At 41.9% G+C, this 12,966-nt stretch overlaps 2 protein-coding genes across 3 annotated transcripts in view; both read right to left on the bottom strand.

Moving 5' to 3' along the window:
- Positions 1-12,966, bottom strand: part of LOC144890982 (protein FAM200C-like) — a 1,200,974-nt gene that overhangs the window by 342,421 nt on the left and 845,587 nt on the right. The gene's annotated exons all lie outside the window — the stretch shown is intronic.
- Positions 1-12,966, bottom strand: part of LOC137421111 (fibrillin-2) — a 291,848-nt gene that overhangs the window by 195,832 nt on the left and 83,050 nt on the right. For both annotated transcript variants that reach the window (XM_068106839.2, XM_068106838.2), the window contains exons 14-15: positions 9,253-9,375; positions 8,924-9,046 (exon numbers count right to left, since the gene is read on the bottom strand). In XM_068106839.2, coding sequence (XP_067962940.2) covers positions 8,924-9,046; positions 9,253-9,375 — 246 coding nt within the window. The remainder of the gene's footprint in view (positions 1-8,923; positions 9,047-9,252; positions 9,376-12,966) is intronic.

Raw genomic sequence — 12,966 nt, 5'->3', positions numbered from 1 at the left:
CCAAGGTCACGAAATTTAGAAAAGTCGATTTTTGATGGTTTTATTACATTGTTCGCTTCCTGACAGGGTGAAATGTCGTACATGATCTTATATTATCACATACATAATTAAATACAAGTTTTCCAACAAATTTCAGAATCCTCGACCTTTGACCTTTGAAGGTCACAAAGGTCAAAGTTTCAAAGTTGTCGGAATCGAACCGAATTTTCAGTATTGTGTAGCTAACTAGTCTCATAACAGATAATACATTCCTATTTATATATTTTCAATGTCGGTTTTGACCTTTATCATTGAATACCGCTCGCTCATGAACCATCGTCGTCTCCTGACTTGTTTTCCTCTTTTTTTATCAGGTTTACATAATATGTTGCAAGTTGTTTTGTCTTTTATTTTTGGCGCAGTGGTCTGGACCTGAAGTGGTCTGGAACCCAGACCAATAATTATTTTGCCATCCCTATAGGCCTGGCACTCATGCAAATGAAATCGATCTCGTCTGTAAGCGCACTTGCTCACGCCGCACTTTGCACTCAGCGAATGCCATTTTTGAGACATGTACATGTATGCACGTATGTACGTATGTGCATAACATCCACGGTTGAGCTCTAATGATAGCGCATGTTATCCATCTCAAGAACAAACTTTCTTGGTAGCTTTAATTGAGATACTGACAAAGTACAGTCGACCTAGGTTTTAAAATAATCTTCATTACCTCCACCACCAAAGGTTGATGGAGGTTATGTTTTCAACCCTGTCTGTCTGTCTGTGAAGGGGATATCTCAAAAGATTGTGGACTGATTCAGAACAAATCTGGTGGAGAGGTTGGGTAAGTGACAGGGAAGAAATCATTAGATTTTGGTGAAGATCCCTATCTGGATATTGAACCAAAAATTTTTCAAGTGATTCTTCACCATTCAGAGATAGGGCAAAAAACAATATATAGCACAATATCTCAAGGTTTTGGACAGATTTGAACAAGACTTGGTAGATAGGTTGGGTGTGTGACAAGGATGAATCAATTCAATTTTGGGGAAGATTCGAATCTGAATTTGGATCAGAGAATTTTTTAAAGCGATTCTTCACCATTGATTGAGTGATTTGGAGAAAAGCGATATATACCACGATATCTCAAAAAGTTGTGGACGGATTCTAACGATACTTGGTAGATAGGTTTGGTGTGTGACAAGGACGAATCAATTCAATTTTGGGGAAGATTTGATTCTGAATTTGGATCAGATAATTTTTTAAGTCATTCTTCACCATTGATTGAGTGATTTTGAGAAAAGCGATATATACCACGATATCTCAAAAAGGTGTGGACGGATTCTAACGATACTTGGTAGATAGGTTTGGTGTGTGACAAGGACGAATCAATTCAATTTTGGGGAAGATTCGATTCTGAATTTGGATCAGATAATTTTTTAAGTCATTCTTCACCATTTATTTAGTGATTTGGAGAAAAGCGATATATACCACGATATCTCAAAAGGTTGTGGACAGATTCTAACGAAACTTGATAGATTGGTTGGGGGTGTGACAAGGGCGAATCAATTCAATTTTGGGGAAGATTCGAATCTGAATTTAGATCAGAGAATTTTTAAAGTCATTCTTCACCATTGATTGAGTGATTTTGAGAAAAGTGATATATACCACGATATCTCAAAAAGTTGTGGACGGATTCTAACGAAACTTGGTAGATGGGTTGGGTGTGACAAGGACGAATCAATTCAATTTTGGGGAAGATTCGAATCTGAATTTGGATCAGAGAATTTTTTAAGTCATTCTTCACCATTTATTTAGTGATTTGGAGAAAAGCGATATATAGCCCGATATCTCAAAAAGCTGTGTACGGATTCTAACGAAACTTGGGGATAGGTTGGGTGTATGATAAGGACATTGATTCGATTTTGCTGAAGATCTGAATACGGATTCGGAATTTTTTTAAAGTACATGCGATTCTTCACCATTGAACGATAGGGCCAAAAACAATATATAGCATCATATTTCAAAAAGTTGTGGACGAGTTATGATAATATTAGGTGGATGAGTTGGTTAGGCGACAAGAACAAGCCAATTAGATTCTAGTTCAGGTCCGGATCCAGATCTGACCTATCGGTGGGATACAAAAACGTAATCTGTTCAGCCCAGCAGAGGTATGTGCTCTACCGAGTTTCTATCTAGTTTGTGTATGCATCTGAAAGGCTGTCAGAAAGTTTTTGAAGCCATGGTATGCTCGTAGGTTGTTTGACGGAACCCAGACACTAGAGGATATTTTCAGCGAATTTGCAAAAGGGGAGTTCGACCTGGGATCGTGAATTGAAGACAACTACCAGACAACTCAGGTCAGTAGTGCAAGTCCACGTATATCTAGTAATGGTTCAGGACGTACAAGTGCATAGTACAGCAGACAGTGCCACTGCTGCAGTAAATGCTGACGTATCGGGTATATGATCAGTCATTTTAATGGTATATGGGATTTCTGGGTGTGATAGTGCTCGTCTTTGGTCTGGTAGATTTCACCATGTGGCGGCCATCGTGGAAAAAATATCAAAAATCTGGAAAATATCAAATAGTAAGGGGGACCCTCCATTTTTTTTTTTAATCTCGGACGAGAAACTAATAATTTATTTTACTTGGCCTAATATCAATGGGTTGTACAATAGGCAGGGGAGCAGTCCAACTGAGATAAAAAGAAATACTAGTAGAAGGGAAGGAGTGAAAGTATGGTCAGGAAGTTATAGAGAAGGGGGCTGGTTAAAAGAGAGAAGAAGTTTGGAGGTAAGGGGATAAAGAGGAGAGAGAGTGATGTATGAGGGCTGGGGTATTGTTTTCCAATCTGACATCACATATGTATTTTGGTGGGGCATAATCACAATTGCTCAGGATGGCAGAAGATTCCACAGGTTTGACAATGCCCGACTTAATCTGCAGTGATGCCTTTGGTAGCCATATTTTAAGTCTCATATGATCGTGTGGACGTCTGTAAAACTACAGCCTAGCCAAAACGACTACCTGTTCTAGTCACTCCAGTACATAGCCACTGCTCACACAAAATAAAGTAAAAAATTGATGCAAAAGTCTATAAATCGGTATCTTCATGACAAACAACCGGTGGGCATTAGTCCTGGCTGTTCCTCTGAGTCATTTATGGGAGATTGCAGAGATTTTCTGAATCATCTCAGCATTAGTGGTATTTGCATGAACTCTCGCTGATGTAGAGCTGTTACGATTTTACTATCATCAAAAAAACTGTCTGTCTAGTTTCTGTCTAGTGTCTAGCTCCATGTCCATACTCATACTTGTAGCTACACTGAGTTCACAGCTACCATAGTATTCCTCTTCATTTGTTTGTTTATTAGTTACGGGGTCTCACCGCTAGTGGTTTTACACTACGTAAAGCAAGATGTTGTGTTATATGGAGCAGTTTTTTTACGAGTTGTATTTTCGTTGTAATTGTCATAATGAATTATCTCATGGTGTTAAATTTATTTTTGTATACATGGTCGAGGCTCATGGGAGAGCTAGTAAACTAAATGGATCATGACGCAACAGGAGAAAAGGAACATTAGAGAGATGGGGAAGGGGCAGACACCCATAGCATAATGAAATGCCAAGATAGAGGGAAACGTGGACAAAACGTATGTCGGGAGGGATGGGGGGCAGAAAAACACAAGATGGACACAGAACTAGGGAAACTCTCTCCGGAGGAACTTGCAGAAACTCTCAGCACCTAGCAGAAATCTGGAGTGGGAGTGGAAGAAAACAAACCACGGAAAGAGCAGAAGGAGCAAAACCAGAGAGAAGGTGGTAGAGATAGAGAGACCACCGACCTATCTTCAATGGGAAAGTGATAGGGCTATAGACTCGGCTTCACCGCAGGAGATTCCAGTGATCCTGAAGGCCTTGGTTTCGATGGCATCAAGCTGAGCAAGGTGTGAGGCAAAGTTGCCAGCGCAGAGAGAAGAGCAGTACTCCATCAAGCTATGGATGAAGGCCTTGTAGATGAAAAGGAGTACAGGTGTGCCTTGGAAGGACTTTGTACGACGGAGGATGCCCAGTTGGCGACTGGCTTTGGAGACCAACTTTGAAATGTGCTTTGCCCAAGAAAGGTCATGGCTGATGGTGAAACCCAGGAGTTTGAGTGACTGAACTTCCTCAAGGGGATTGTTTAAAAAGTAGATAGGAGGATTTGCCATACGGTCCTTTTTGGTGAGAGAGCGAGAGAGAGAGAGAGAGAGAGAGAGAGAGAGAGAGAGAGAGAGAGAGAGAGAGAGAGAGAGAGAGAAAGAGAAAGAGAAAGAGAAAGAGAAAGAGAAAGAGAAAGAGAAAGAGAAAGAGAAAGTGAAAGTGTGAGATTTGTCGGGATTGAAAGACATATTTCAAGTGTTTGACCAGCTTGTGATTTTGACAAGGTCTGAAGAGAGGGAAGAGGCTGTCTGACCGCATAGGATGAAGAAGCAGAAGCAGAAGATGGAGTTCATCAGCAAAGAGATAAAGGGGATTTTTCAGTGAGTCAGAGAGATCATTAATACGATGAAGAAAAGGACTGAGCCAAGAAAGCTGCCATGTCCAGCCTTGACAGGGAGAGAAGATGAAAGGATTCCGTCGAGTGCTACACGTTGGCTGAGAGTGGAGGAAGTCAGTAAGCCATGTGTGGAGTTGGCCTTGGATGCCATAGGCAGAGAGTTTGGAGAGCAAGGAGGGAGGAGACTGCATTGAAAGCACGAGATATGTCCAGAGACAGCCCTGATCTCATGTCTGACATTGAGGGCTTCCATCAATTGTTACATGAGTAGAAGCTCCATGTCCAAGGTGGGGTTATCAGGTCTGAATCTGAATTGATGATGTCAGATGAGATTGTTGTGGAAAAGGAGGTCGGATTTCATATCAACTGTGATGATGGATTCTATGACTTTTCTGATGATTGGAAGTAAGTTGATAGGTATGTAGAGTTAAGGGGATCCGTTTTTGCACCTTTTTTTTTTTACTTCTGCCACCAAAAGTAAAAGGTTATGTTTTCATCTCGGTCTGGTTGTTACTTGCAAAATCGAAGATTTTTCAGATATATTGGTCGGTTGACTTTATTATTGTCTGTTTGTTTGTTTGGTTTTCAATCGTCTACACGTCACAATGCTAAACCGATCGTCATGAAACTTTACCAAGTTGTAGAGATAGTCACAAAATGGGAGGCCTATTGATGTTGATTTCAAATGTCATCCTGAAGTCAAATTTTCTAAAATCGTCATCTTTCATCCGATTAACTTGAAAGTTGAAAAGCATTTGAAAATTGGGTTACTGAATTTTCGAAACAAACTGTTTTTGAGGTCAAAAGGTCAATGGTCAACTGAAGGTCCAACTTCTAAAAACAATTTTATATGATTAATTTGAGGATTAAACAGCAATTGCATATTGCATCACTGAATTGGGAAAGTAACTATTTGAGGTCAAATGGTCAAAGTTCAATTCAAAGTCAAACTTCTAAAATCATCAGTTTTTGTCTGAAAAATCATTTTCCATCCGATTGAATTCAAATTCGAATGATAATTGCACATCGCATCACTGAATTGGGAAAGCAATTATTGGAGGTCAAATGGTTAAAGGTCAACTCAAGATCAAACTTCTAAAATCATCAATTTTCATGTGAAAAATAATCAACTTAAACCGATTGTCCCGAGCTTTGATTAAGATCGTCAATTTTAATCTTAATAAAAAGTACAATTTGATGTGTCCATTTTTTTTTTTTTTTTTTTTTTTTTGTATACTGAATCGAGGCTCGTGAAAGAGCTAACATTTATTTCACAAACAAAAAACAAAACAAACCAGACAAACAAAATATACAAAAAGAGGGAACGGAAGACAAGATGGGGAGAGAAGGGGAAGCACACAACCACAACATTTGAGAGCAGGGAGAAGTGTGGGAGGGAGAGGGCTTGGGGGCAAGAGGCGTGGGAGGGGGAGGGGGAGAGGTATAAAACACAAGGGGACCGAAATTAGCGGGGGTAGAAAAGATCAAGGTTTTGGATGGGGGAGGATAAGAGATGTTCGTGAACAGCTGTTTTAAAGACCTGGAGGGTGGAGTGGGATTGAAGAGAGTGAGGGAGTTTGTTCCAGAGGCGGGAGAAAAGAGGGATGAAGGAGTGAAGGTGAGCAGAAAGTCTTGATTTTGGCAGTTTAACCATAAGAGGGTTGCAGGCAGATCTTGTGCGACCTGTAGGAATATTTGGGGCACAGAGCCCAGAGAGGGCTGGGGGGGCAAGGCCAGAGAGGAGACGGTAGAAGACGGAAAGACCACCAACCTGCCTGCGGTGAGTGAGTGAAAGGCCCTTGGAGTTAGCTTCATCGCGGGAGATTCCAATGATTCTGAACGCTTTGGTTTCAACGGCGTGAAGACGGGCTAGGTGTGAGGCAGGAGCACCAGACCAGAGGGGAGAGCAGTATTCCATAGAGATGCGGATGAAAGCCTTGTATGTGGTGAGGAGCTCAGGTGTGCCAAGGAAGGACTTCGCACGACGGAGGATGCCCAGTCGGCGACTGGCTTTGGAGGCCAGATTTGAAATGTGGTTTTCCCAGGAAAGATCATGGCAAATAGTGAGACCCAAAAGCTTGAGTGACAGAACTTCTTGGAGAGGATTATTCAGAAAGTGGATGGGAGGGTTTTCCAGTCGGTCTTTTCGGAGAGACATCGTAAGAGTGTGAGATTTATCAGGATTGAAAGACACTAGGGCATGCCCGTACTATATATATGCCCGTACTATATATCTATCTAAAATTATATCCCCCCCCCCTCTATTTACATGAAATGGTTTGGTTCATTCGCAACGCCAAAGCGAACGGCGAACGGCTTGCGAGTACAGTGACAATCCCCCCCCTCTATTTACATGAATGGTTTGGTCCATTCGCAACGACCACAGAACCCCCCCCTCATGCAATGGTTTGGTCCAAAGCGAACGGCTTCCGGAGTTTGGTAAAGCAATCGCCATCGCGTGCACAAACGCGCAGGAAAGCGAATGAATCGCAAATTCGTTTTTATTAGTGATACGAATTGAATTGGGAGAAATTGGGAGATGAATGAATTGGGAGAAATAATGCGCATAAGAAATCGAATTACGTACCGTAATGGCGGTCAGCTCGTAACGCGCTCAGCTCCGCTCGTCTCACATCGGCCACGCCTACGCAACAAAGCGTTCTGTGATTGGATGCCGGAAAGCGTGCTGCCGGACAGTCGTCACTGTCCGGAAGTTCGCAAATCGCAGTTAGGATGAATCGTTTTAATTTAATCGCAGTTTGAATTCGTTTTAAAACATAGTTTAACGGCAACATAGTTTTCCAACGTGAAATAAATGAATACGCTGTCAAATGTGCCGTCCGAGGCAGAGTCTGATCGCCACGTTCGGCACACGTGATAGCTCGCTGCTCTCTGATTGGTTGAAGCGTTTTTTGGACATATCTCGGTAAGTAATTGTCCGATTAATATGAAACCTTGAAAAGGCACATCCTCGGGTCCCCAGCAATATACCTGGCAAGTTTCAAGTATATCGGACCCGTGGTTGTCGAGAAACAGCGGTCACAGACAAACACACAGACAGACACACACACAGAGATTACTGGAATTATAGATAGATAAACCATAAATGGCAACCTTTTGGGGGGGATGGAGGGGAGATGGATTTTGCAAGCATCGTGCTGTGCACGACGTCTTTGGTGTTTGTATGTTGTCAATCGCCGACACATCACAATTCTAAACCAATTGTCATGAAACTTCACCAAGCTGTAGAGGTAGCCACAACTGAGAAGCATATTGATTCTGATGTCAAAGGTCACCCGGAGGTCAAATTTCTAAAATCGTCATTTTTCATCCGATTACTTCAAATTTGAATGATAATTGCATATTGCATCACTGAATTGGGAAAGCAACTATTTTTGAGGTCAAAAGGTCAAAGGTCAACTCCAGGTAAAACTTCTAATTTCTATAGTTCTTTCAGACCAAATTCTACAGAACTGTTCCAAAGAAATCCATTCGAAAATTTATATAGATGTTCTTTAGAACCTGCCTATAGAAATTATATAGTACTTTAGGACCAAAGTGTTTCTATAGAACTGTTCTATAGAAATTATATATAAAATTCTGTTGAAACTATCGACTTTTACTCTCCATTCTATTTCTATAGAATTTTTACAGAATGAATGATCGTTTTAAGGCCATTTTCCTCGCTGGAGCGGGGGTTAGCCTTGCGGGCCCCATGACAATCATGGTTCCCTGTTTGAGGCAATGTTTTTATGGCCGGATGCCCTTCCTGACGCCAACCCTTGGTCGCCTCTCACGATGCGCAGGGATACGGTGTACCTATTCTAAATCGGGGTACACACCATGATCATTCATCCCAGCAAGCTGGTATTCAATTTGCCAACCTCGGAAGGATGACAGGCTGAGTCAACCCCCCTGGCGTTAATTCAGCGATCGATCGGGATTCGAGCCCAGGATCCTAGGATCCCAAGCCGGCACCCGAACCGCTAAGCCAACACCAGGCACCCTACAGAACTTCGGCACCCTACAGAATGTCGATAGAAAATTTCTATGGAACAGTTCTGTAGACCTTGGACCTAAAGTACTATAGAATTTCAGTAGACAGGTTCTATAGAACGTCTTGAGAAATTTTCGAATGGATTTCTATGGAACATTTTTGCAAGGTATATACTTTATCCAGTTATGGACCATCAAGTGTGAGGGTGTAATGCAATGGGAAGCGAATATGAAGTTAAAATGAAAGCTTTGTCAATTGATGAAAATCATGGTATTAGATTGCATTGGAAGTTAAGTCGAAAATGAAATATAAAAAAGATAACGGGTTGTGAATAATGTGTCCTCATCCCTTTGCATTAACCAGCATACATATTAAAAAGAAGAAGCAGATAGCGAGTTACATACCAGTGCATAGTCTGCCATCTGAACTAACGACCATTCCAACTGTGCAATCACATCGAAAACTCCCTTCTGTATTTACGCAATGGCCATTCATGCAGATACCTGGGGTATTGCATTCGTTGATGTCTGAACACAAGAGCAAACACATCATGAATGTTAACCAGTTAGAAAAAGGATAACCAGTGAGCCATGAACTGGCTAATGTAATCATCTGCCCCATGTGGCCAAAATCCCACAGATCAAATATAATTTACACAGCCATTTGCTGGTGTAGCTAACTTTGGCTTCGCAGAAGAGGTAATTCCATGAATACCACGACGCTTGATGCTTACCCAAGCAATATCGTCCACTGGTTTCAAGATTAAAGCCTGGTTTGCAGATGCATTTGAAGCTTCCGTCCTCGTTGATGCACATCCCATTGAGACACATGTTGGTAGTAGAACATTCATCATGGTCTGCAAAGCAAAATACTTTCACCCTCAACAATTCAATAATAATTTCGAGAAATTTGTCTCATATTGCAGTAAAACAAATAACAGTGAAAATTCCACAACGTTTGCATCCCGGATAGCTCCAAAAGTCTTAAATGTATTCTTCTTTAGGCAACTATAAAAGCACCGTTGACTGTATCGTAGTCATGGCCGAGTGGTGCAGAGGATGTGGGACTGGCATTTCAGAGTGACTTCAAATCAGGCCGAAGAATTTGGTTTCTACCTTCTGGAAATTATTCCAGTAGGAGAATTATTATATGACTGTGGAGCGGTTGGAATGTCAATAACAAACGCAGATGGTTCACTGTAATGAACTTCAGGGACAGGAGAATTCCCTGATCTGGTCTACACCTTTTCTTACCTCTGTTACTAAAGGTGGTTATGTTTTCACCCCTGTCTGTTTTGTCTGTGGGCAGGACATCTCCAAAAGTTGTGAACAGATTCAGACAAAATTTGGTGGGCAGGTTGGGTGTGTGACAAAGACGAATTGATTCGATTTTGGTGAAGAACCGGATCCTATGATTTTTAAAGTTATTCTTCACCATTGAGAGATAGGGCCAAAAACGATACATAGCAGGACATCTCAAACAGTTATGGACGGATTCGGATGAAACTTGGTGGAGAGGTTGGGTGTCTGACAATGACAAATTGATTCAATTTCGGTTAAGATCCGGATTCGAGAATATTTTTTAATTTCTTGAAGACATTCTTCACCATTGAGAGATGGGGCCAAAAACTATATATGGCATGATATTTCAAAAAGTTTTGGACGGATTATGACAAAACTAGGTGCATGCGTTTGGAAGTTGACAAGAACAAGCCGATTCGATTTTGGTTCAGGTCTGGATGTTGATCCGACCTATCAGTTTTTTTAATGGCAATCGCCCCAAACAAGGCATAAAGGCACTCTATGTAAAGGGTGAAAAGGTAAGTGGGATACAAAATGTAAACCTTTTAATCTGGCAGAGGTATTCGGTCTACCGAGTCCCGTTTTAGTTTATACATGAATGAATGAATGAATGAATGAATGATCGTTTTAAGGCCATTTTCCCCGCTAGAGCGGGGGTTAGCCTTGCGGGCCCCATGACAATCATGGTTCCCATGTTCGAGGCAATGTTTTTATGGCCAGATGCCCTTCCTGGCGCCAACCCTTAGTCGCCTCTTACGATGCGCAGGGATACGGTGTACCTATTCTAAACCGGGGTCCACACCGGGATCATTCATCCCAGCAAGCTGGTACTCAATTTGCCGACCTCGGAAGGATGACAGGCTGAGTCAACCCCCCTGGTGTTAATTTAGCAATTGACCGGGATTCGAACCCAGGATCCTGGGATCCCAAGCCAGCACCCTAACCGCGAAGCCAACACCAGGCTTATCATCTTGGGTAAAATGCCAGGGGCATAGAAAAGGCCCCTCTATATAAGGGTATGTGCCATGTGGCAAAGTATAGAAAAGAAGGGAGATTCCATAGCTTGTAGAAAATGCCAAAAATACAAAATAAAGGACATTCAAAAAATCTCGTGTTCATGCTGGACTACCCTTGTGTTCTGAGGAGGAACCAAGTAATGCTCTATCAAAGTTAATATAAATGGGCGCCAATTTGATTCATACAGCTACATGAAGAAGTTAATGTATTTTATTTGCCAGATGTATGGCACCCTAAATCTGGCGAATTTTGCCATTTTGTGTAAGGGGCCATTAACTTAACTTGACCTTCATGTAAAGGGTCATTTGTTTATTACCTCCACCACCAAAGGTGGATAGAGGTTATGTTTTCACCCCTGTCTGTTTGTTTGTGAACAAAATATCTCAAAAAGTTGTGGACGGATTCGGACGAAATTTGGCTTAGAGGTAGTGGATGTGACACAAAAGGAATTATTAGATTTTGGTGAAGATCCGGATTCGGATCTGGCTAATAGAATTTTTAAAAGTGATTTTTCACTATTGGGAGATAGGGCCAAAAATGATACATAGCAGGATATTTCAAAAATTTGTGGACGGATTCGGACGAAATTTGGCAGGGAGGTAGTGGATGTGACACAAAAGGAATTATTAGATTTTGGTGAAGATCCGGATTCCGATCTGGCTAATAGAATTTTAAAAAGTGATTCTTCACCATTGGGTGATGTGGCCAAACATGATACATAGCAGGATATTTCAAAAAGTTGCAGATGGATTTGGACGAAACTTGGTGGACCGGTTGGGTGTCTGACAAGGACAAATAGATTCGATTTTGGTGAAGATCGGAATATGGATTCGGATATGAGAATTATTTAATTTTTAAGTGATTCTTCACCATTGAGTGATATGGCCAACCAGGTGGAGGTATGCTCTCTACTGAGTGCCGTTCTAGTTACACATGTGGGAGCAGGGGGCCAAATTGAGAAAAGACACATTTGGGGGGGGGGAGGGGAGGGGAAAGACCGTCTCTAATTTGGCCACCAATGATCTCTATCACCTCGTTCTGGATGGTCTTCGAGGTACTACTAGCATTCTTGTTACCACTATGGGAACAGATGCTCCCATAAGATCTCGTTTTCAGCAATGTGGCTCAAAATAGCTAAGAAATTTCCTTTGTTTGAGACATTATTACATCTCACTGAATTGTCATCCGGATGCACTCCTGACTTAAATTGATCATTTTTAGGAGGTTGATCGGTTGAACACGCAGGGAATCAAAATTGATGCTCGTTTCTCATCACCCGGAAGCGATGATTCGATGGGAACATTTCCCGCCACAACATGGCGACAAATGATTTATTTGCTGCATCGGTTAATGTCGGAGTGTTTGTATTGCCAAGTGGATCAGAAGAAGAGTTTGCTTCATTACCTCGTTGGGCCTCGGTTTCTGCTGCTGCAGGTCTACCCTGTGAGGGTTGTACCTCGTCTGTTGTTATAGTATGGTCTGTAACACTGATGGACGAAATGTTCAAAGTCTTCATCTTTTTCGGACCCTCCATGACACTCACTCGTTTTGGCTTAAGGCGAAGTTAGTGATATGATGTTTGTCGATATGATACCGACGAAGACACAGCATTGACGAAGTTCCTCAAGTCTCAGCCTTATCGGGTGGACGAGTCGACTAACGCGCTCGTCGAGGGGTGTTGACAAATCAGTAGAACACCCCTCGTCGAGCGCGTTAATGAACTCGTCCACATTGCGCACGCATAATTGACGGACACCTGAAGAGAAAATTGAATGGTGCGCGCCCTTCTGTACCTGCCACTGGACTCCATACGTACAATATATTTGTGCTGTAGGCAAGTTTGAATACAATGCATATTTATGCTTCACCCGTGTTTGCCTCATGGCATATTCATGCTCCACTCGTGTTGCGTCATCACGTAATAATTGCGTCATATCCGCTGGAACTTGATTTCCATTCGGACGGTGGAATAGGGTGAGGAAATCAAGGTTTTTTTTTGTTTTTTTTAAACTCAACTGGACTATCTATGTCCAGCTGAGTTTTTGTCCACACCCAGTGTCCGTCGTCCGTCGTCCGTCTGTAAACAATTCGACATCTACGCTCTAAAAGTCACAAATATTGATCAAATT

The sequence above is a fragment of the Myxine glutinosa genome, chromosome 2, assembly GCF_964187855.1.
Source record: "Myxine glutinosa chromosome 2, kmMyxGlut1.1, whole genome shotgun sequence".
NCBI lineage: Eukaryota > Metazoa > Chordata > Myxini > Myxiniformes > Myxinidae > Myxine > Myxine glutinosa.
The sequence above is the reverse complement of the archived record's forward strand: the minus strand, read 5'-3'. Positions and strand labels throughout refer to the sequence as shown.